Source organism: Anas platyrhynchos, chromosome 4, assembly GCF_047663525.1.
Source record: "Anas platyrhynchos isolate ZD024472 breed Pekin duck chromosome 4, IASCAAS_PekinDuck_T2T, whole genome shotgun sequence".
NCBI lineage: Eukaryota > Metazoa > Chordata > Aves > Anseriformes > Anatidae > Anas > Anas platyrhynchos.
In genome coordinates, this window is record NC_092590.1 from 58,875,436 (window position 1) to 58,899,588 (window position 24,153).

Sequence of the window (24,153 nt, forward strand, 5' to 3'; positions counted from 1 at the left end):
AGCATGACTTCATGGCAGCACTGACTGTGGCTCAGCTCAACCTGCTATTGATGGTTGTGTGGTCAGGTGAGGGTTCTAGCTGGTAAGCAACACATCTTCAGCTCAAATGGCAGAAGCTAGCTGTGATTACTACCTTCCAGACAAGATGGGTGCTTTCCTGAATTAATTAACCTGCTTAGAGTTTGGCTAATAGTCTCAGTTAATTTGACTAATTTTTAGAAACTGGAACCAAAATCTTACAGTCCATTCATCTGCGTTAGAGGAGACCTGTGTCAAGATTTAGGAGCACTGTCAGTGGGGAAGCAACATCTCTGTTATTTCAAGAGGTGTCAATGTCACAGGAATAGGTAACAGTGCCCTATGGATGTATTCTGCTTCCTAGAGACAGTGGTAAAGGGAAGCACCTATGGTCAGGCTCCAGAATCAGCTCATGTAAGTGAAGGAGTAACTAATCTGTTTAAGAGCTTGGAAAAGCTGCAGTTCAATTTTCAGCGTAATGAACTGGTTTGTCTCTGGTCTTGAGCAACTGCAGCTTCAACAACTGTTAACAGGGAGCTGCACCTTGGCCTCCGAGTCTTACATCGTAAGTACTAAATTTGTTCTCAAAAATAAGTTATAGAATATAGGTGGTGAACATGTCTTACTTTATACCATTGTTAAAGCCATGATCCAATTAAAAATAATGCACGTCACAATCTCCAGAGACACTTTGATGCAGAAACATTCAACACATCTACTGAAGTATTTTTGGTCTTCCCTTTTTTTTAACTTAAGAATGTTAATTGGAGTGTAATTGAAGATGATGTATCAAATAACACTTGGATATTCTCTTATTCTTTGCAGGTTAGTTTGTCTGTTTTTCAAACTACCTTACATTATTCTAATGATTCAAAGCAATATTGTATTGCAAAGACCACCAACATTTCTGCAAATACCAAAGAGTGGAAATAATATTTGTCTAACATCTTGAATCATTACTAATTATTTCTACACTGCTAACACAAAAAAATTATTGCATCTGGAATTGGATATTACCACTTCTGTTTCTTCTTTTTCTTGTTTCTTTAAAAAAAAAAAAAAAAAAAGGAACAGAGGGAAAAAAAAAGAAAAAAATTGAATATTTTATAGAAACTTTTTCTCTACTGCATAAATGTGTTCTCTCTATATATCTGCATATACAGCTTTGCATGTATGTTCCATGTGGACTCAAGTGTTATCAACAACTCAGCTAGAATACTGCATATACAAGTCTTCATCCAGGCTTCTGGAGAATTTGCCAAATCTGTGGGGTTTTGCCAATACTAGATGGCTTTAAAACAAATGCTTAAAGCTTGGGATCACTCCACACAGATAAAGGAAATGAAGAACATTGGCTTGGAGACCACAGACTTAGGCTCAATGAAGAACTGCACTGCAAAACATTTTGTACTTGAAAATTTTGACTATCTCATAGCCCAGAAATGGAAAGGACTAAAGGCATAAGGACAAAAAGGAATGAAGTGGCCATACAATCATTTTTCATCTTCAAAACTGTAGACTCTGTCTGCCTCATAACAGAAGTGTAAAAATTGGCTTTTCCTTCTTGTTAGTCATATTAAGAAGGAGCTCAACCAAATTTATAGCAGGAAGTATATGACAAAGTTGTCTGTGAGAGAATGGGACTGCTGAGTGGGAGGCTTCTTCCACTCTGTACCGTCTCTGTTTTATGAAAAAAAATAAATCTCAAAGGTAACCTTTTCAGAAGAATGAATATTTAGAGTTGCTGTTACTTCTTCCATGTTGCATGGCTTTACTGAAGGAAATGCTTTCTATGTCTTTCAAGAATGTTTTAATTCCAACATGATTTGGCCTATGGATTTTTCTTGAAAATAAAAACTAGCCATGTTAGATCAATCTTTATTATTTGATTGGAGATATATAAACAACTGACCTTTACAGATCAAGTATGGACTGGGTATCTTTAACAAACAGGTCTGTAAAACACTCTTTGAATAAAGAATAGGAACATGGTCAAATCTGTGCTCTTCTCCTTTTTCTCCCCACAAACAACATTCCTTTGTGCTACATAAAAAGTAGTTTCTTGAACTGAAGATTTAAAAAAAAAAAAAAAAAAAAAAAAAGCCTTAGAGTGAACCACTCCTTTTTACAGCAGACAATAAAAAGATGAGAATTTATGCAGGGGATAAGTTATGTTATTTGGATATGCCATGCAATGTTGCACCCTAACAAAAGGTCCTGTATTGCTCAGAGACCTAAGTAAAAAACACCCATATTCTGTTTGCATGCTGTTAAGCACATGCTACTGTAGGGAATAATCAAGCAAAGCAAAGAATTAGGTCATCTACTATATCTTCTGCATAATAATGTCAACTTTTTCATGGTAGACTTCATTTGGGTAGTTTTAAGGAAAAACTATTATCATATGTTAGGTTTTGCTCTGAATTTTTCATTTTCAGTGCTCTAAACAAACTAGGTAGGAAAAAAACTAGGATTTTTTTTTTAACATATGTCTACCATTGTTATTAGTAGTTTGCTTGGTATTTTACTGTAAGACAGGAAATCACCAAGCAGTGATAAAAAAAATATTTCTGCTGCAGCATGTCCTGCTGCTTTATTTTTGCACCCCTGCAAGGTTAATAAGCTACATGATATATTATCATCATGATGTGATGGTAATACTCACAAGAGACATTAAGTATTTTGCCATTTATTATACTTGAAGTCAAACAATTTCCTTTACCATTAGTATAATCAACTATTGACTACAAACCCTTCACAGAAAAAAGATTTTAAAAAAGCCCAAAGGATTTCAAAACCTACACAGCTACCAAGAGTAACTAGAAATCAAAAGAACATTGCTTTTCTAGAGAATAAAATTATAAATTGGATTTTTCCTTCATATGTTAACATAATATTAAAATAAATGAAAACAATAAAAATAGTTCAAATGCAATTATATAATGTAAAGTGAACTCCAAAAAAAAATTTAACAAAAATAAGCAACAGTAGTAGTAGTGAAATTTGAATGTAAAAGGTGTGGGGGGGAAAGGTTTGGAAGTTCTTCAGATCTGAACAGTATGTATACCAAAGTAAGTGCAGATTATAAAGAAATACACTGTAGGATATTATTGCCTGTAATATCAAAGAAGAGAATTCTGTTTCATATATAGAATTCACTTCTTGAGAAACACATGACTTAAATCAGGTTTGACTGAAACAAAACTCCTGTAATTTTTCCAGGAAAGGGGGTGGGGGCAGGGAGGGAACCACCACTACTCTTTTAGACTGCTGATATTTCTGAAGAATTCATGCCCTTCTTGCAAGGAAAGTCCCTCTCTACACGCCCCCCTCCCTTTCCTCATTCTCCTCCCACTGAGGGATTAGAAATTGGCATATGACCAGAATGAAACACCACCTTTAGTATAGGAACATCTTTTAAGCCGGCATTTTAAAGAAAAAATGTGTTTACATGTAAAAGAGCAACTGAGCTTTAATCTATGCAACAAGAGTTCAAAGGTCAATAAACCTAGAAAAATTTCCATAAATAGAATCATAGAATATCCTGAGTTGGAAGGGACCCTTAAGGATCATCAAGTCCAACTCTTGACACCGCACAGGTCTACCCAAAAGTTCAGACCATGTGACTAAGTGCACAGTCCAATCTCTTCTTAAATTCAGTCAGGCTCGCTGCAGTGACCACTTCCCTGGGGAGCCTGTTCCAGTGTGCAACCACCCTCTCTGTGAAGAACCCCCTCCTGATGTCAAGCCTAAATTTCCCCTGCCTCAGCTTAACCCCGTTCCCGCGGGTCCTGTCACTGGTGTTAATGGAGAAAAGGTCTCCTGCCTCTCAACACCCCCTTACGAGGAAGTTGTAGACTGCGATGAGGTCTCCCCTCAGCCTCCTCTTCTCCAGGCTGAACAGGCCCAGTGACCTCAGCCATTCTTGAGCTCAACAGAGCTCAGAGCTCAAATAGCTCAACAATGACAGAGAGGTTCATGGGTGCACAAGGAAAGAAAGTGTGAATGACCTAGAATCAGAGCCTTGTCTACCTACTCTTCTAATTCAACAGAAGGAATAGAAAAACACTGCAGTGTATGCCAAAGTACCTATGTGCTTGAAATTATTAAAATCCATTTTCCTTAAAAAAATGCATAATGAAGTATTTAATGGATTTTTCTTATTTAGATTATGATTATTCTTAGCTAGCTGAACTTAACCTTTAATTGAATGTAACATAAATAATTTAAAACGTTAGATTTATGGCTCCTTAAAGTGTAAGAAAAAATGTTAAGTATAATCCTAGTATAAATATAAAATGCCCTTTTCTCGTTGTCTCTAACTAAAGAATCTCATTTATTATAATTAATGCTGGAAAGTTACTTTTGTTGAAGCCATTTTCACATTAGTGGTTATACTGTTGTCACATAATTATCTGCTGTAAGTTTCTTTATTTCTTATGACAATTACAAAAATTAAAAAGCTGCAGCTATGTTGGCTAATATGTTTCTGGAAGGTTTGCATAAGACACATGCTTTTTAAAGTTATTAAAAACCCAAAATGAAGCATAAATCTGCATTTTGGAAGAACTAAGAGGCATCTTCACTAATATACAATTTGTGGCATTGCTTCTTGCTTTGAACTCCAAAACTACCAGAGAATAGACTATCATTTTTATCAGGAAGCTGTAAAAAATATTTTTAAACACCTACAAGGATGATTTAACATTGCGTTAATTACAGTGTTAGCTATTTCTTCATGCGTAACAGAAGGGTAATTATTCTTTACGCCTACCAAAACATTCAGCAAAATGACCTGTGTTACCTCACAATCAATAGTACTCCTATATACTACACTAAAATTAAGTCATTGTTCAAAAGATTATTTCTTTAAGATACCCAAAATACAAACATACAAATTCTCTTGAAAACTACTGTATTGTGTTAAAGTTAGGTGTTAAGATAGGAAAGGCCCTTCACTACAGCTGCTGGAGTAGTGGAAGCTTTGTGAACTTCCTCTTCCCCGACACGCACAGACAGTAGATATATTTGTTAATAATAAACCTTTCAGGGTAAAACAAAACAAAAATAAAACAACACCTAGGTCTGGAAAGAGTCAGAGCAACCTGAATTGAGCAACCTGAATTGAGCACTGCTACTTCCATTATAAAATCAATAGGATGGGCACATAGAGCTTAGCTTACTTAATACACTTTTCTCATCCCTGGGGGAAAATATTTACTTAGGCAAAAGAATATTTTGTGCCATATCTAGCCACTATATGTCTTTTCCCTTGTTGTTTTTTTTTTTGTTGTTTTTTTTTTCATTTGTTGACAAGTACGCATTTGGAAAAAAACAATGAATATAAAGATTCTCTGAAGAGTGAGAATAGTCACGGTAAAGGCTGAGCTTACTTTACCTAGTGCTTGGAAGTAACGTACATGAAAGTTTCCGTTATCAGCAGTCTTCACTTGGAGAAGCTCACTTCTAAAGAATTTCCTATTAACTTTATGAAATAGATTTTGCATCTGTTTTTTGATTAACAAATTAGCTCATTGTCTAACACTGACTGCAGCAGAGCTGAAAAACAGATCCAGGACTTTCCAGCTCTTGGTATCTGTTCTCATATATGCTGTGAAATGAACTCTTAAGTTGCACTCAAAGGTGGAAGCTGTTTATTTCTTGCTGACGCAGCATGATGCAACTGCAATCCTTGCATGATGCAAGGATTACTATTTGGCTACCTGAGTTGCTGATTAATCACTGATTAATGGTTTGCTTATTGTTGGAGTAAGGGTATCATTTTATTTACCCGTAATTAATTTCCAACTTTTTTTTGGTAAAGTGTTTTGTTGATGTTTTTGTTTAAGTCTTAGAAGTCTCATGTCATAGACGTATTTTTGTTTTCTTTCTCTCACTTCACCAAAGGTAGGGTCTTTGCAAGAAATCTCTACTAAGGTTAAAAAAAAAATAAATAGTTTTCTCTACTTGACCGTGGTAGTAACTGCAAAGATTTCAAAGTTTGTCCAAGCTCAGGTTTCAGACTAGACAGTACACCAAAATTTTCATAAAACCTTTACCTGCTAGAAAGCTGAGGAAATAATAAAGTCCTCTCACTGTTTTCTTTAAAAATAATAAGATCATCTTAACATTTGTCTTTTTTTTTTTTTTTCCAGGTTTGAATTCCAGTTATCAGAGATTTGGAAAGTACAGACATTGCATTTTTTGTCGGATTTTCCATGACACAAAGCACCACAGCTCTCACTAAGCTCAGCAACATTTTATGTGATGCTATGGGAGAACAAGTCATGCTATTTCAGAATTGGATATATATATACATAGCGAAGACAATAATCACTGATAGAATAAAAAAAAGTAAATGGTCTTTTGCTCTAGGTAATGACATTATTTTATAGTAGGAAGATTTCTAAATATAATTATCTTTACTAGTCATCTTAATGATTCTTCTTCTGCATTTCCTATAGGAGTGTCTTGTGGGACATACAGAAGTGCCAGATTGCAGAAATGTTATTTTTGCTAAAGCCACAGCTCCAGGAGTTATGAGCAATATGAAATATATATATATAGCTAGCCTTCAGGTGTTAAAAATGAAGCACAGAAATAACAAAATAAAGTTGAAAATATCTGAAGGTAAATTAAAACTATCATAAATTCATATATGTCCCTTTGAGGTGGTCAATCTGTTGTCTGGCGTTTTTTTCATTTTTTTGTTCTGAGTTTTAATTTGGTGTGTGTGTGTGTTGTTTTGGTTTTCAACAGAGGTTTTCCATGGCTCCTGACATTAAGATTCTACTATATACAAGCAGCTCAGGAGTTGTAGGAATTAGACAGTTTAATGTGCTTTAGCATACAGCTAGCATTCGATTCAAATTTCTACAATCAAACATTAAAAAATAACATCTGTAGCTATTTCCTACAATTCTGCATCCCCACTGATAGCATTAGTTATGACACAGTGGTAGGGAACAGGTTGCCTGGTTGAATAGGTTCTGTGTGGTGTTTTCACTATGTCTCAGTGTAAAGCTTAAGTTAAAAGAAAAACTGTTGCAAAATATAGGACCTATATGCTTTTAAGGCTTAAATTAAATTTAGCTATTTCCAACAGTTAAAGAAACCCTCCTTTACACAGTTGCTACAGTAGTGTGGGGGAAGTTTTAATCTAGCTCCTTACAGCTGAATCTTAAGACATGCTTGTATGCTTAACTTTATCCCTTGTGCAGACTGCAGTTCCCAATGAAAAAAAAAAGTAGTGATTACTGCAGCATTGTTTAATGGAAATTTTAGTCCTATATGAGATGTGGAAACGTAAGAATAACTCAGATTTAGTCTCTCTACAAGAGGTTGTTTTAATTGCTGTAAATGAATAATCCTTTCAGGATTAGTAGCAAAACATGAGGTGGGCAAGTCCTAGTAAACCCTCTCATTGCTTAAGATGTTGGAGATGTTTAAACCAGATTATGAGGCATAACACAGGGATTCTCTGCTCTCCAAGAATACATCAATGATCACAGCAATGATCACATTTTTAAAGGCACTTTTATTCCAACTCTCCGAACTACAGAGATTTCTTTGTATTTGACTGTTCTCTCAACATTTATTTGGGAACTATGCTGTATACATGTGTATATATATATATATATATATATATATATATATATATATGCACATATACATATAATTGGATGAAAATGGGATTATTTATCAATGAAGTAGTAAAGATACTTGGAAAATCAAAACACAAGAAGGTTTCAAGAGATATTTGTGAGAGAAAATAATGGAACCAATATGGTAAAGTTTAGAAAAATTTATTTCTCTAAGAGAGCAGAATTTGTTAGAAGTCTCGAGCCTATTAAAAAATAATATATATATATATATATATATATATACACACACACACACACACACACACACACACACACATATATTCAATTCTGATTGTTCCATACTTTCTGGAAGAGAACAACTGACCTTATTTTCAGTGAGTAGAATACAAGCACTCCTGAGTTTCATTGCTAATAAAGTACCATTATTTTCCAGAAGACAATACATAGCATTTTTAATTGTGGCAGCATTTAAAAAAAACTCTTTATATTGTGCTGATCTGAACTTGGAGGAGTTCCTTCATGTTAAGAGCATTTAAAATTAGGTTAGTACAAGTGCTCAGAAATAGAGGAACCCATTCTGCTTTGAAGTTTATGCCCTGAGTAATCTCCTTTACTCAATATCACTATTCTGTTCAGTAAAACTATTTAAATCCATTGTTGAAATTCAGTCCTAGGTGGATTTTTTATTTCTGCATAAGCCTGATGCTGATAGGAAGTGACAGGTTGTGATTAGACAGAAAATTCTGTCCATGATACATACATAGTAGCATTTGGCAGCCACTGTCATGCCAATAATTGTGGACTTCATATCAGATCCTTTTTTCTCAACTGTTCTGGTTACAATCTCAACCAGGATGCTAGTTAATGCTTCCTGGGGGCATGAGCACCTATCCAATAGGTAATGTCCTCTGGGTGCTAACTCAATTTTACACAAGCAACTTAACTGCCGCCTTATTGTAATGACTTTCTATCACTGTTGACCTGGTCTTGGTTCAGTTCTCTTACTGTTTATCTTCACTGTAATAAACAAATTAGTCTTCTCAGTACAGTTTATTTAAGTCCTTCTCAAAAAAAAACCAAAACTTCTAAAAGTCAGGTGGCAGTAAAAACAAGTGCCTGGTAGAGATGAACTCTGTTAGAGACTTGAGTTTTATAACTTCCTTAATTTACTCAGTTAATGTTTGTCAAGAAATTTCAGGGTAATGTCTTAAGGTCCACTTAACATTCACAGCGTGAGCAATAGCATATGGGACTCTACCTGGTAAAAGCTAAAGGCAATTGTTTCCTTTTCAACAGAAAAGCACAAGAAAAATATTCACTTATCTGAATCTTTGGGGGCATCTTGAGCTTTTCTGTATTCTCCCATTACTATTTAGATTAGATCTGACTGTGTCTCAGGTTTCTGTATCTGTGCTCCTAGCAAGTGAGCTATGCCTCTGAGGAACATTCTTTGTTAAAAATGGTGCGCTGTGACAGGACAGAGCCTGTCCTATGTATTGCTCTTTGTAATACCTAGGATGTATTCCCCTTTGACTCTCAGCCCATGTTGCTTCATCAGAGTCTGTCCATGAACCAGTTTCTCGTGCCATTGTTATTTCCCAAAGTTTAATTCTGCAGATATGGCCATTTCCAGTATAGGTGGAAACAGAGGGTAAGAAAAATCAATTCTACTCATGCCCTTTGCACACTGCTGTTGAGTCCCTTAGATCAAAACACACACGGAAGACATTTTGGTACAGATTAAAATTTGATATACTTTTTTCCTATTACCCTTTCCCCTCCACCTTTGGTGTCATCTAGGTAGAGAACTATGGGCAGAATAGATTATTTTGCCTTTTTTTTTTTTTTTTTTTAATAAAAAAGGGTAACATACAGTGTCAAAATTGTTAAATCCTGTTTTCTTTCAGGTCTCCTCAGCCTATGCTAATTGTTAAAATCTCAGACTGTTGGCCACAACATTCTCAGAGTAGAACCAAAGCCCACGCTGTTTCTTTCCTCTGCCAGTACGCTGTACTTCTGTACAGCAACATGCTGGAAACGGGGTCCCAGTATGGACTGTAACACTTTTAAGTCAGAATATGCAGGCTCCTTGCATATTATCAGATGGATCACGCAGTGCTTTTCCAGTGCTTCAGGGCAGCTTAAATATTTTCTTGAATGCTTTACAAGGCATAGTGAAATTTCTATCATCATGCCATTACAAATCTTCACTAAGCATAAAAACATTTGTTACGTATTTTTTAAGCCAAGATTTAATTTTAGCTTTCTTTGCCTATTTTTTTTTTTAACCAAACATTGTCACACAACAATGAAACTTCATTAAATACAGTACCTTAATCATGCTGTGGGACATTGAATCAGACATCTTGAAACACAACACAAATACTTAAATAGATTGCATTTTAAAAATCATCCTATGTAATAATGCTGCTCTTTCTTCTCCCCCGCCCCCCCCCCCCTAAAAAACACGAGAAACCTAGAAAACAACTAATGTTGACTATTTTATTACTCTCTTATGTACCTGAACGACGGCTATGTATGGAGTAGCAGAAAGAATCACATTCCCAGGGCTGTCAAATCTACTGGCATATCACAATAATCCCTGTATTATTACTGCAATAGATGGAATATGAAATGTATGTTAGCACAAATTACGCAATTCAGTAGCAGGAAATGACAGCTACTGGTAATAGAATTAAACATTGAAAGACATTAATAAAATAGCTTATGATACATGTGCTTAAATTTATTTTTTCAAATATTCTGTTAAAACAAAATGGTTTCTATTCTCCACATAGGGAATAAAAGATTGTTATTAGCTAATAGCAGTGGAAAGTGAAATTACATCAGATCTCTTTGCCTTCTGTTCATAATAAAAGCTTGCAATGTCAAATTCCATTGACATGTTACTTCAACATCTCATGATAATATAAATGTCATTGCACTGCCCCAAAAGAAGGGGACACATTCTCCTCTTTAAAGACAGTATGAGTTAATTGTAAGTAAAATGCTCCTGCATAAGAAAATAATTAACCTGCAGCACAGTTGAAACACTTTGAGGGTAGTATGACAGCAGCATACAAATGCTACAGGCTTTTTGGTTTATTTGGATTTGATTTAAGAAGTCTTTTTCCAAGATCTCCTCTATGGACACTGGTCTTTATAACACTGTTGAAATCTCTGGGGGAAAAATAAAAAAAGAGGACAGAGAGAATCCTTGGATCAAGAAAACAAATCTGTCATAAACCCATAGGAAAAGAAAACACTTTGGTTTGAGCTTGTCCTATGGCTTGTTTACATGTGATTTCAGATATGATGCACTTTGATTTTACTTCTCTCGTTGATGAAATAATACAGATTGCTTAGTAAAAGAACAAGTGCCCCCGCAGGGTGCTTTAGGGTTGATTTGTTCCTTAGATACAGCAAAAAACAGGTTAAGACAAGCAAGTTGGGAAAGCCAGTATGGGCACGTTCATTTGGTTCCAAGAGCAACCAAACAACTAGCAAAATAAATTAACTCCATAAATGCTGTTCTTCCTTTACTGCCTGTACGCTTTACTTCTATCACCCAAGCAAAAATTTTTACTCTTGCCTTAATTTCAATTATTTTATATGGTAGATAGAAATGCATATTGTAATCATCTATCCTTTTTATTTGTCTATATTTTATTATTATTTACTGAGATGTGTTTGTCCTTTACAGTATGAGAATGGGCAGCTCTTTTAAAAATCAATGGATCAATCATTGATGTTGATTTATTTCTAATAGCACATTTAAAGTAAACTGTGATGTGAGCTTTAAAGTATTAGAATACTTCAGTCTAATGTAAAACACAACCACCCTTATAAAAGGCACATTAATAAACTACAGTTTCTCCCATAATAAATTATGTCTTTGCTTTTGCTTTTATCTGTGCATAAAACTATGTTTGAGCTTTAAAATCTTTTTTGTTGTTGTTGCTCCTTGCCCAATACAAGTCAACCTCCTCTGGAATTTTATTTTAAATTTCTGTACAAATAAATTGACATAATTTATCAAAAATCCTAATTCGCATGAATAGCACATACTATCATTTTTCTAGGTATTCAATCATTTGACATTCACATTGAATGCTGTGTTGCTGAGACACATAAAACACACTATAGGTGACACTACAGTAAGATTCAGCAGTATCTGAAATGTCTGAATTTATATTACCCTGCCCTTGAAATCCTCTGGTCCTTAAAGAAATTGCTATTTTTTCTCTGAAGACCAATTATTTCCTATAAAGTAGAATTTTCAGAACTCCAAATGTTGCATATCGTACTGGGGCTTCTAATTCCTTTAAATAACATTCTGTACATTTTGGCATAATCTCACATTAATATTTGCTAAAGTACATAAGAAGAACACAGCTACTTTCAGTCTAATTTTTTTGTTGCTTTTTTTTTATAATCCAATGTAAAAATGAATTAGATGTAAAAAGAAATGCAAAACTGATTATTTTTTGTATGTATGTTTTGTCAGTGATTTTTAGATTTTTATACATCTTTAATACAAATTATTTAAGAAATAACAGTGTAAGAAGTGACTTTATTTAGATGTGAAAATGGAGCAGCCTATGTAAATTCTCTAAATATCAATAACTCAGGATAATACTTACATTCTTTGTACTTGCACTCCACTATAACTCAAGGTGAAGTTTTACTATATAAGGGTAGTTAACTGATCTAAATGTATGATTATAGCATATATGAGCCCATTTCAATTCAGTGCACTTGGTATTTGAGTTTGTATGCAGATTTTTAAACACCAATCTTTGTTACTGTTGTGAATCATTTAGGTGCAATTGTGAGGGCAACTAGATATGCTCTTGGCCCTTCAGCCCAGATACACCATTTTGAAAATACTGTCAGATATTTGTTCTGGATAGCAATAAAATAATAACTGTTGGTTTTTTTTGTTTTTTGTTTGTTTTTAAGTGGACTCAATGAAAAGATAGAGATTCTTCTCTTGATTTCATCAATCTTTTTTTTTTTTTTGCATGTAATAAAAACTACCCCAGCTTTTAAAACATCAAAGTGCAAACATCTAAACTGTATGAGAAAGTCCAAAATGGTATGATCAATTTTATATAGGTATTATATAATAAAATATTGACATCTGGTGTAATGAAAAATGAAATAAATGGAACAGAAGAAACCAAGAAAACAAAATGCGTTTTCCAGTGAAATGGAGAAGAAATACCCCTTATAAAGGACTTCTTTTGGATCATCCTTATACTTGAAGATTAGAAGGGACAGAAAGATCTAATGTTGTCCAGGAAACTGAAGAAAATGTCATTAACTACAGAGTACAGGGGAAATGCAGCATGCTGAAAGAACTCCTTGGGACTGAGGAAAAATAAATTTCCGTTGACTATCTGCATTTGTTTTTGTCCAGAAAAGAGCCTGATGTGGATGCAAAGGTTGCTAAATATTCCATTCATAAACCTCTTCTTCCTTGAGTTTGTAAATTTTGGAAAGCATTTTGTCCCCTGTCCACATTTAGGACTCTGACAGTATCAAAGAGTTCTGCAGTCTGCATCAGTGGGAGGCAGCCTGAGCTACCAGCTGGCACGGAGGACTTGGATAAAAGCCTAACTCCACTAAGTCAATAGCAAAACTCTCATCAACTTGACGGCAAACTGGAAGTTGGTCTCCAAATTATTACTCCTTGGGGAATGGACAGTGTTTGGCTTTACCTCTTGGATCAATTACCAGACAAAAGATCAATTCACAGGATGACGTTGGACATACCACCTCACTTTATGATGATTTAGTTCTCCATTTCTCAGTTTAGTATGTTCTTTCCTATCCACCTCATTGAATTGATTTGAAATTCATAGATGAAGCAGGTTATGTAAGTGCAGCTGTATAGATCTCATGGGTATTTGCAGTAAGAACTGACTCACCAAGAAGTGTACATGCATGCACACCCACATGCATGCATATAAACCCTTCCCTCACTGTTTCTAACAGACAAAACTGCAGTAACGCATCCTTAAGAATGCATCTTTCTCCATTTTCAAGTTATTGATTAAAAACTGATGGAATATGACTTCATCTTTTAAAGGTAATGAAAGAGAAATATGTTTTAGTAAAAGGTAGTTCAAGTTGTCTGGTAATAATATACCATTTTTAAGAGTGGCAAGCAATTATTGTCATATGTATTTTCTTTTCAAGAGTAGGATACTGAAATCATAAGTAGAGGAAACAATCTTATAATATTAATTTTTTTAAGTGAGCCATATGCTGCTCTTCACTATGAAGTACAAAGGGAACTAGAGCAAATACAATGCGAGAGCAACAAAGAATAGCTGGAGAAATAACAATGCTATTCAGAATATCAGAAAAACAAAGAATTAGCTTTGCTATCAATGAGTAGGGGTAGATTTCCAACACAGAGGTGTGCATTCCTTCTATGATTCCAGCAGATCCAATCATGCACTGTCTGAGCACCCAAAATCCTAATCAAGCTGAAAACAATTCACAATGATACTTGGGCATACTTCATGAATAGAAAGCATGCAGCAGTTGTTGGTGTTTCTCTGGATAGTCACAGAAAATAAAAAGATAAGGAGAGAGGACATAAACAACATACTGTTCTGGTAGTTTGAAACAGTTATTTCTGCTCACAGTTGGCCTATATTTGGTCCTTTGCTTTGCATGCTGAAGTACAATGTAAACATAGAATAGCAGATAAGATAAAATAAGTGTAGTGCCATGTAATTCACAACCTAAAAGAATTGCTTACCTTTCTATATTGTCATTAACCTAATGAAGTAAAAATATATGAGCACAAGCAATGTATAACCCAATCAAAATATATTTCCCTCATTTTCTTTTTAAGTATACATATATAACACTTCAAAGTGCACAGTAACTCTTAAAGAATACCATGCGGTTTTGAATTTTAAAGTATTACTATGCACATAGGTTAGCAAACCATACGTTCTTCTGGTAAAAAAGCTGACATATGCAGTAAGGTCATCTAAATAAACATGGTAAAAGATTAAAAAGGGGGAAAGAAATCAAGGACCAAAACAGCCCAAGTTTTTCCGAGGTAGGTTCATTTTCTTACATAAGGCTATACTACTATAACACAGATCCCTGTGAAGTCGTCTTCTGCTTGAGAAACTGATTTTCCTCTTATAAAATTGCCTTTTACAGATATTATCAGAATATTCCATTCTCAGAACAAATTGGCACAAGACATATGTCACAGAATATGTGTTCTAAAACATTACCATGTATATATTGCTAGATTTACAGACTCCAGTGTTCATTGTGTGTATATTTATAGGTTGGGATTTATCAAAAACGAGGATAAGAACTCTTATGTATATACATTATACAATAATTTGTGCAGCACTGTCTGGTATTTTGGAGTCGTGCAGGGTAACGTTTAAGAAACAGGGGATGCAGCACTGAAATAAGAAAAAAAAAACAACAAAACTATTAGCATGTTATCACTATATTGAAAACCTTTACTGATTCAAACCCTCTGATGTATGCATCAGCATTACTTGCATTAACATTTTCAGTAGAGTTTAAAAACAGAACTATTCACATGCAATTTCAGGACCTGAATTCAAGAGTACACCTGAAAATAATGGGAACTGCAAAGATTCTTTGAAGCAAGCCAATGAATGTCTGGTTTACAATAAGGACATTTAACTCTTCATGAACATTAACCTGTATTTTTATTTGCACTGTAAAAACCTAAAGGGAAATGGATTCTGTAAACTAATTGATTCTTTTTTCACTTTATTAACAGTTTTGTCTAGAAAACAGACAGATACTCTACCTTACAAGCAAAAGTGAGACTCATAAATAAAATTAAGTAAACCTATTAATCATCAAAATTCCTTTCACATTTTCAAGTCATTATCTTACATACCATGAATTCCTGCTCTACACTGAAACTTTGACACTTACAGTTAAATCTTAAATTGTCGCTGTGAATGTAGCATATTATCAGACTGTATGAACCTTGATAATGCACTTCTCTTTCTTGGTTTTTAGTCCTCCATGTGTCAGCTGGAGTGTAATTTATCTACTGATTTCTTTGTAGGAGTCAAGTAACTGAATCACAGAAATCCTGAGCTCTTCTTCAAACTCTGCCCCTTATTTCCTGTGTGACTTCAGACATGTTCCTTAATCTTTCTTGACTCCATTTCCCCTTGTAAAAATGTCAGCTGTAAACCATTCCCTTATTTTTCCTTCTTTCACAGAGATGACTGCCGTTCTCCCACCTTTACATATTCGCTACTGAAATACAGGCTGAGTTAGAATGCTGCACTGCATTTTAAATGCAGATAACAGATATGTTCATGCAGAAATACCTGAGCTAGCATTAACGTAGATATCTCAGATGTGGCAAGCAATTACAACTAATTACAACTGCATGGGAACAAATCTCCTAAGAAAGAGCATGTGAGCCAAAATCTACAGTGCTGCAGATTCACTGCCAGAGGTATTTATCTATATTTAACAAAGAATCAAACTGATTAGGCCACTTAAAAATAAATACCAAATATACAAAAATCTGAAAAACTGGAGTATAATCAAATATTTCTAAGAAGATTTCAAGAAAGACAAGAGAGACCTAGCAGAACTATGTAAATGAATGTGAAACAGAACAATGAAAAGTTCTGCTTAAATATTCTATGTATGATTAATAGCATAGAAATTAATATTAAAAGGATGTTTTGTCCATTCCACGAATGGTGAATATTCATCTCTAGTTACCCCCACATTGGAATATAAAGCAGAAGCTCATGGAAAGAAAAAAATTAACACGCACATCTTGACCAAAGACTAGGAATATATTGTTCTGAGAAAAGACAAATGATAAGGAAACAAAATCCACAGTATTTAAAGAGTAAAATTGAATACTTCCATGCTCTTTCTTATAATTATAAAAAAGTACGTATACTAAAGATGTATAGTAAGAGAAAAATGTATAAAAAGCTAATAAGAACAAAACAATTTTAATAGCCTTCAAAGGAACTCACTGTTGAAAGATATCATTCAGGCCAGTAACACTAAGAAAATTACGTCTCATGACAACTTAGGTTCCTTTTTACTACTATCTTTTCGAAAATCACAATTTAAAGCATATGCTGACTATTAACTGTTAGAGTCAGGAGGTAAAGTAGTTCTGGAAGTAGCTGCCATAGGATTTTTGCATTAGGCATTGTCAGAAACAGAAGGCTATGACTAAAAAACTAGGAAACTCGTTTACCATGGTAATGTCTTTAAACTTGATATACAAGTACAAATGTAATAAAAATGTTCTTGAGAAAATTATTGTGCAATTCACATTAAGACAGTGCCATTCTAACAGCAAAATTAGAGAAGAAGGCTGTACATATGAGCAGAATTTCCTTGTAAGGAAAGCTCCAAGGGCAGGGGATAAATTAACTCAGAAGTAACTTCTGGTTCTGCAGATTTTACTAATTAACAAGATCTTTGCATATTGAATTTTCACAGTCAATCTGCTAGCATTTCTTTTCTTTTTTTTTTTTCTTTTTTTCTTTTTTGCCTGCATCTGACACCACAGCTAATCATCAGAACAAAACTTCAATCTACATCTGACAGTCACGTAGGCTGGCAGGCAATGCACAACATATTCTTAAAAAAAATGACCCCCTTTCCCTGTTGTTTCATTTTAGTGGTTTACCCTAGCCTGAGAAAGTAGAAAGAGGCATCTTACCAGCAAACAGAAAGTTGAATCTTGTATTTACTCTTGTTGTGAACTTAACCTTCTCACATTTTCCTTAACTATAAAAACGACTCGTTTTCCTTAGTCATCTTATCTGGCACAAAAACGTATCAAACACATCAGACGGTTTATTGAATAGTGCTGAAAATGATCTTTGCAAACTTTAAAATGAGTGGAAACCCAAAGCAATTAATTATAACTGCATTTTTTCATGACAAATGAAATTAAATAGTAAATATTCCAAGTACTAACAAGAACTAAGGTAGCTTTCAAATTGTCATTTCCATGGAAAATCTGAATGAAAACCCAGTATAAATTCTAATTAAAACCTAACCGAGCTAAACTCTGTATCTTACCTAGTTTCCAATTAAATGTGACAAATTGAACACTTGACAGATTTCAATTCCAATTCTATTTCTGTCAGACTGATCCATTAATATTGAAGATTACATTATCAGAATTTGAACAATACAATTGTGCTTAAAATAGTTAAAATACAAGTGGACTTAAAAAAAACTTACTCAAATGTCAGATGTTGCATATATGGAGGAACAAAAGTACATTCTATCCTGTTCTGTCATTATTTATAGACTAATGTTAACAAAAAAATTCTGGAGGCGGATGACATCCAACTGTTGAAATCTTGTTTTTTAAAATGTGACAGAAAACTCCAAAAGTCTGTGGATTATAATTTTCATCACAGTGTCACCCACCTTTCAAAGGTCTCAGTTCAAGGTTATATAAAGGAGAAGGAATCCTTAATTATTGTATGCAGTTCCTGCCATACAATATTTTTTTCAAGATACTTTTGATTCCAGTCAGTTATTCATGTAATAACACATTTGTCTATACGTTTCTAACTACTCTATCTGTACAATACTATTTTTAAAACTGAATCAAACAAGTTTATCCTACCAAACATAAGTTATCATCTTTGAAAAAATCAAAGTAATGTTTAAAAATACTTCTATTACTAGAATGCATTGCCAGTTTCAACATCAACTAAAAAAACTTAAATAAACTGGTTTGCTTTCATTTTTCACACCACTCAAGCACTTTTCATTTTCAGTTATGTTTCAGTAAGGTGGTTATTTTCATTGGCTACAGAATATACTCAAAATTATGTTCAATTGTTGCTCTCCAGTTTTTCCTATATGGTTAAGACATACTCCATGTTAACACGCTTTCTGAACTCAGAATTTCATGTCCAGCAACCAACTATACTGCTATATGTCTAGGGAAATGAACAAATTGTTTAGTTTGATTTTCTTAACCAAAGTCTATCGCAAAACAGACAATGAAGTAATCATCCTATTTTAGGGTTAATGTCTGGAAATCTTTTTTTCTGCAATTTTTCTTGTAGTACCAGTATCATTTTTTCCCCTATCACTCACACAGAAAAAGTAAACATGAAGAGACATATTCATACAAACAAACAAGTAGAATACATATACACACACACTTATACATAACCTAAAATATCTTATTTTTAGATGGATAATACCATCTTCTTTTTGAATTAATTGATCAATTATTGGGGGAATATACATTATAAGCAATTGTAGAGTGCTACAGACATTCTTCAGTCAATTATACTAGATTTGGCAATATCTTACCATGGAAAACAATTTACTTTTATTTGGTAAACGTGTCTATCTCAGGAAAGACAGAAAATGAAGAACAATTAACCAGTGCTGTAATCTCTGAAAAACTAAAACATATGCTTATCCAAACTCATTCAGTCAGTCTATACCAGAAAATACACCACCCCTCGAGTATACCCAACAATTCCAATTGGATTAGCAAACCCATTATTTCATTGGTTATCAAAAATTTGTACACTTTGACATACAGTAATTTATTTTATTGTTTATGGACAAATCAAAACACAATGAAGTCAGTGCCTGACTTCATAAAACTTTAGATGAAGGCCAGTAAGTGGAGTGCAGTAAATCATTCAGGGTTTATGAAATATATTTCAAATTGAAAAGATTTTTTTTTAAATCTAAATAGTTTTAGACAGAAAATAAGAAATTTAAATGACTTTTATTTTGCAATTGATGAAAAATTACTAGAGCATAAATAAGAAATGAAATTTTTCCCCTTCTACATAAATAGATGCTGAATTTGAATAAGATATTCTAAAAATATTGTCCAAAATAAAGTGAACAAAAGGAAAGTAACATCCTTCTTTTCTAAATAACGAAGAATGGACTTGACACTCAGTGTTATTTTGAATACAGACTATATAGCATTTTGGGGGAAAAAAGAATTCTCTAGAGTGGGGTTTTTATATCCTGCTTTCTTTCTGTGATGCTGTACATATTACATTCTGGGAAATTTCCTAAGTAGCTGTTGAATCAAAAATGGAAGGAAAAGAAGATATATGGTATTTTATCTAAAATGAAAAATATGGAAATTAATTCAATTACCATCTCCCCAGGCCTCTACTGGTATTTTGTCAATGTTTTAACTGCTTCTGCAGTATAGTTTTAAAAACATGTAAAGAGAAAAAAGTGCTGGGTTTATTAGTAGTGTTATGTTTCATTAATTTATGTATCTGGATTTTAACAAAGTTTAAAATAAAAAACTTACAATTAAACTATTTAATTAATTTATTTATTTTTTTGGACTGACCTTTCAAAAGTCTACTTAGTATCACTTGCTAGTGAGATTATGTGTGTGAATGTTGTGTTTGCCCCTACCATTTTCCATATGCTCTGCCTCACCAACACTGCCATCCGGCGTAGTCCTTTCGTAGTTGTCCTCTGGGAGTGGAAGGGCACCCAGTCTTGGCCCTGATGAACTCTTACTGCTTGGTGTTTCTGACTCCTCCAGACCGCTGTCATAGCAACTCTGCAATGACCCTTGATGTGGGTCCTGAGGCTGACTCACAACAGAAAACGTCACTCTACGAAATGGCTGCAAGAGAAAAGATTCTGAATGTCACTGAAAAGTTCAGTCTATGAACAACTGATTCTCAAAACATGACTTAAGCAAACTAGTATTTCAACATTTACTCATTAAACAATTTTTTCTAATTTAAATCAAACAGTAAGTACAGTCCTTAAAAGGCCACTGGATAGAGTATCTGGGGACTTTTAGTGTCATAGCCAGTCTAGAACCATCATGCAGTTTTGTATAGACTCCTTTCAAGCAGCTGCATAAGCTAAGCAAACTATTTTATGATTATTTATAAATTCTGTTCAGTTTCCCTTACTCAATAGTAATAATTTGAATGGAGTTTATATCAGACTGCATAAAAGTACTTGACAGTGTGTGCATGTATATGTATAAGAGGGTATGGGTGGGTATAAATTCTCACAGGTAAACTATATTATGTGAATTGGCAACATAGCAACACATCCATAAGGCTTCTTTAAAATAATTTCTTGTGGTTTTAGAAGCTAGTTGACACCAAAAAGTTAAAAAGTGGAGAGGGGAGAAGGGGAGGGTAAGGGGAGAAGAAGGGGAAAATTGGAAGGGGGGAAGGGAAAAAGAAGTTTGAGTTCAGACTCTTAGCTTCTTCGCCATAAAATTCAGTGCCTGGAGATAGGGTGTGTTGCCAGCTAACTTAATGAAGTCTTTAAAGTACTGCAAGCACAGCTGACACCACATGTTTCCACTGAGACTGTACAAACATAGATTGTTATAGATTTGTATTCATTCAAAATGACAGATATTACTGTTGCTCTAGAAGTCTACATGCTGAACTTTGGCATTTGTGAATATTCCAGGAAGTGGGAGAGTCAATCCTTCCCATTTCTGAGGACACTAAATGCAGGCAGGATATTCAGTAAAAAAACTAGTGGATTCTCCTAGGATTTAAACTGCACTTCAGCAGTAATGATACATTTGAAATAATTTACTGTTAACAAGGCTAGAAAACCACAGAAAAGCATCTGATATTCTAATAAAGAACCTAATTTCACCACATAGATTTGTATGCCCAAATACTGTGTATATATTATATACATATTATGTATTATATGTTATATATGTATGTAAACACAGACAAATGTGTTTACACACATACATAATATGTGCATGCAGGTATATACATATTCTAGAAAGCACCTTCTAAAACAAACACTGACTGATCCTTTTTATAAGACACTCTGCAGACTTCCCTATGTTTAGAATATGAGATCTGAGGGTGCTGCTTGTCTTCATATTCAGATGTGTTTCCAGCAGTATGTTAGAATGAGACACCCTTACTGGCACCTCTCATCACACTATAGGGTGGAAATGTGTATGCACAACAGAAGGGAGGAAACAGCAACTACAGCCACTTATACAAGTCTGGATGAACAGGAGTCCACATTACATTTAGAAGTAGAGGGCTGGAGTTTCAACTGGAATTAGTATTTTTACAGTTGTTTTTAAGATATAATGTAATATTCAATGCTGATGATAAAGTGGCAGGAGTACAAATATAACACTGAGCCTTCTTGGCACAAGTAGATCAGAACTTTACAAATGTGAGTGTTGCTATAAATATGAGAAAATTCTAAGCTACAAGTCATGATATTCTTCTGGTGAGTCTTTGACCTTTTAAAGTTTCCTATTCTTCAGCTGAAAAGTGCTTTTATAGCAATTTAATTTAAGGCTTCATAATATATCAAATGTGAGGAGAATAGAGGAGCAAAACAAAAGAATTGAGAGCACAAATAACGCAGATTAAAAGAGCACATTAAAAATAGACTTGCTGTTCCTTTCACTGAAGTATGAGGAAACAGTATAAATCATAGAGTAGGATTACAACTGCTAGGTTAAGACCCTAGATCTACAATATACAACTTTAATATTTTTCCCCATAGATTCTCAGTAAGATCTTTCTCTTCCCCAAGTACTCAGAAGGAAGCTGTTTGTTGAGCTGCACAAGTATTCTAAAACCTTTCCAACTAACTTTAAATCATAATGGAAGGACAAAGACCTTTAAAATAACATGTCCCACAAAGTGTCTGTGTCATTTGCATTAAACTTTAATATTTTAATAGGTTATGTACTGTATTACTGACAATTTGCACACATTAAATTACCTCAGAGAAATAATAAATCAATGTGAAGATCAAGTATATTTACCTAAGCTATACTTTTAGAGGTGAACAACTGATTTTCTTCCATCATTTCTTTCATTGTTGTTTTTGCTTATGTTAACAATCAGTTCTCTTCTTGTGCTCTCCACAGGTTGACTTCTAAGTATATAAAAAGATGCCAGACAAAGACAGTATTTCATATCTTGCAAGCTGGCTCTGCTGTTTCATTCCAATCTGACTATTCCCAGATCAGCCCAGTAATTTGAACAAAGCTGTAGCTCTGTGACTGCATGCAGAGCTGCAGTCCCTCCTGCTTGTTTCCCAGTCTGCTTGCATTTGTATACATATGGCATGCTGGAGGTGCCCCTGCATTTACCCTGCTTCATCATTGCAAAAGTGTCTCTTGTAGCTGCCACGTTGCACCCAGTGGTGCCCACCCCTGCCCACCGCTTCCTTACTTTACTGTGGTTTTGATTTCCCTCCACAGCCATTTCTAGTTTAAAGATCTAGAAGTGAAATCCCTTTCTTGCAAGACCAGCTGTTGGTCCTCAGGATCTATCTTCCCAAGCCTTTCAGTGTCAAAACAACACCTGGTCCCACATGCTGTTCACCCTCTCCCATCAGAGACATGCAGTCACCCCTTGATACAGTCAACAACTATCACCAGTGCCCAGGTGGATGAGGAGCAAAAGTTGATAGTCTGAAGGTGAATAAGCCTCAGGAGTCTCTCCAACCCATCCTGCATCTGAGCACCTATCAAACTGCAAATCTCCCTAAACATCAGGCTAGGTCAGCAAATGGGGACTCCATGCCCTTGGAGAAGAGGGTCTCTGATGCTTCCTCAGGCAGAGTTTTTACCCCTGTACAGATGAAAGAGCTGTCTGCCCTGTGTTGCAAGAAATCAAAAGCCTACAGTCTCCCCCTTCTTGGCAGGCTCCCCAGTGAGCACACTCTCTGGCTGTTACATACTCTGTGCAATCAGGGGATTAGGCTCTATGGGTGGTATATGGGTATATATACATAGTATGCTAAATAGTATTTAGTGGCAATACATATATATGCTTGGAGTGGAATAAACCTGCTTTCAGTTAAAGCATCTAGGCATGTAAGGAATATCTGTATGTTAGTTCTCAACAGGAAACTGCATTTTGCTTTAAAACAAGATCTAGCTTAAATCACACAGCTTATCTTTGAAATGACAAGCTTTTGTGGAATCACACATACAGGCAAGAGTGATTTGTATATTATCTCCCATATTAAATATTAAAGAATATTAGTAAACATACTTAATATGTATTGGTAAGCACATATGTAGCATATACATTTCAGGAAAAAAAAAAAAAAAAAAGAACAGATTTAGCAATAACAGGTGCAAGACCAGCAACTTTTAAAGTGTTTAGCAAAGTTCCATGTTCAGAATTAGTTTTTTACTGACAATTTATGATAGCTAATGTATATATTAAAATGGATCCAAAACTTCCACTTGACTACAGCTAAAGATATACATTTTCACTGATCATACTGACACTACAAAAATAACTTTACAAATCCTTGTTTTGGTCAGTACTTAGGCTGTGAACTGTTTGACAGACCAAAACATCATGTAATGAGACACTGTATGCTGTAGCTATATACATGTATGCATCAATTACTACTAAATTCTGGACCAACAATATAAACTTTGAGAACCTCACACAATTTGGATTTACTTAGATCTTCTCCCAGAGGTTATTCTTGAATATCA

At 34.5% G+C, this 24,153-nt stretch overlaps 1 protein-coding gene and 1 long non-coding RNA gene across 7 annotated transcripts in view; one reads left to right on the forward strand and one right to left on the reverse strand.

The window, feature by feature from the left end:
- The window catches only part of PCDH7 (protocadherin 7), a 290,144-nt gene that overhangs the window by 134,504 nt on the left and 131,487 nt on the right, over positions 1 to 24,153 (reverse strand). For 2 of the 6 annotated variants that reach the window (XM_072037711.1, XM_072037713.1), the window contains exon 2: positions 20,076 to 20,292. The exons of 1 other annotated variant lie outside the window; for it this stretch is intronic. In XM_072037711.1, coding sequence (XP_071893812.1) covers positions 20,076 to 20,292 — 217 coding nt within the window. Of the gene's footprint in view, positions 1 to 20,075; positions 20,293 to 24,153 lie in introns of those variants that run through there. 3 more of the 6 variants (XM_072037712.1, XM_072037718.1, XR_011809212.1) reach the window with 3 other exon arrangements.
- Positions 65 to 6,673, forward strand: LOC140002500 (uncharacterized). The gene is made up of 3 exons (XR_011809218.1): positions 65 to 583; positions 6,174 to 6,393; positions 6,483 to 6,673. It is a non-coding gene; the product is annotated as an uncharacterized lncRNA (long non-coding RNA).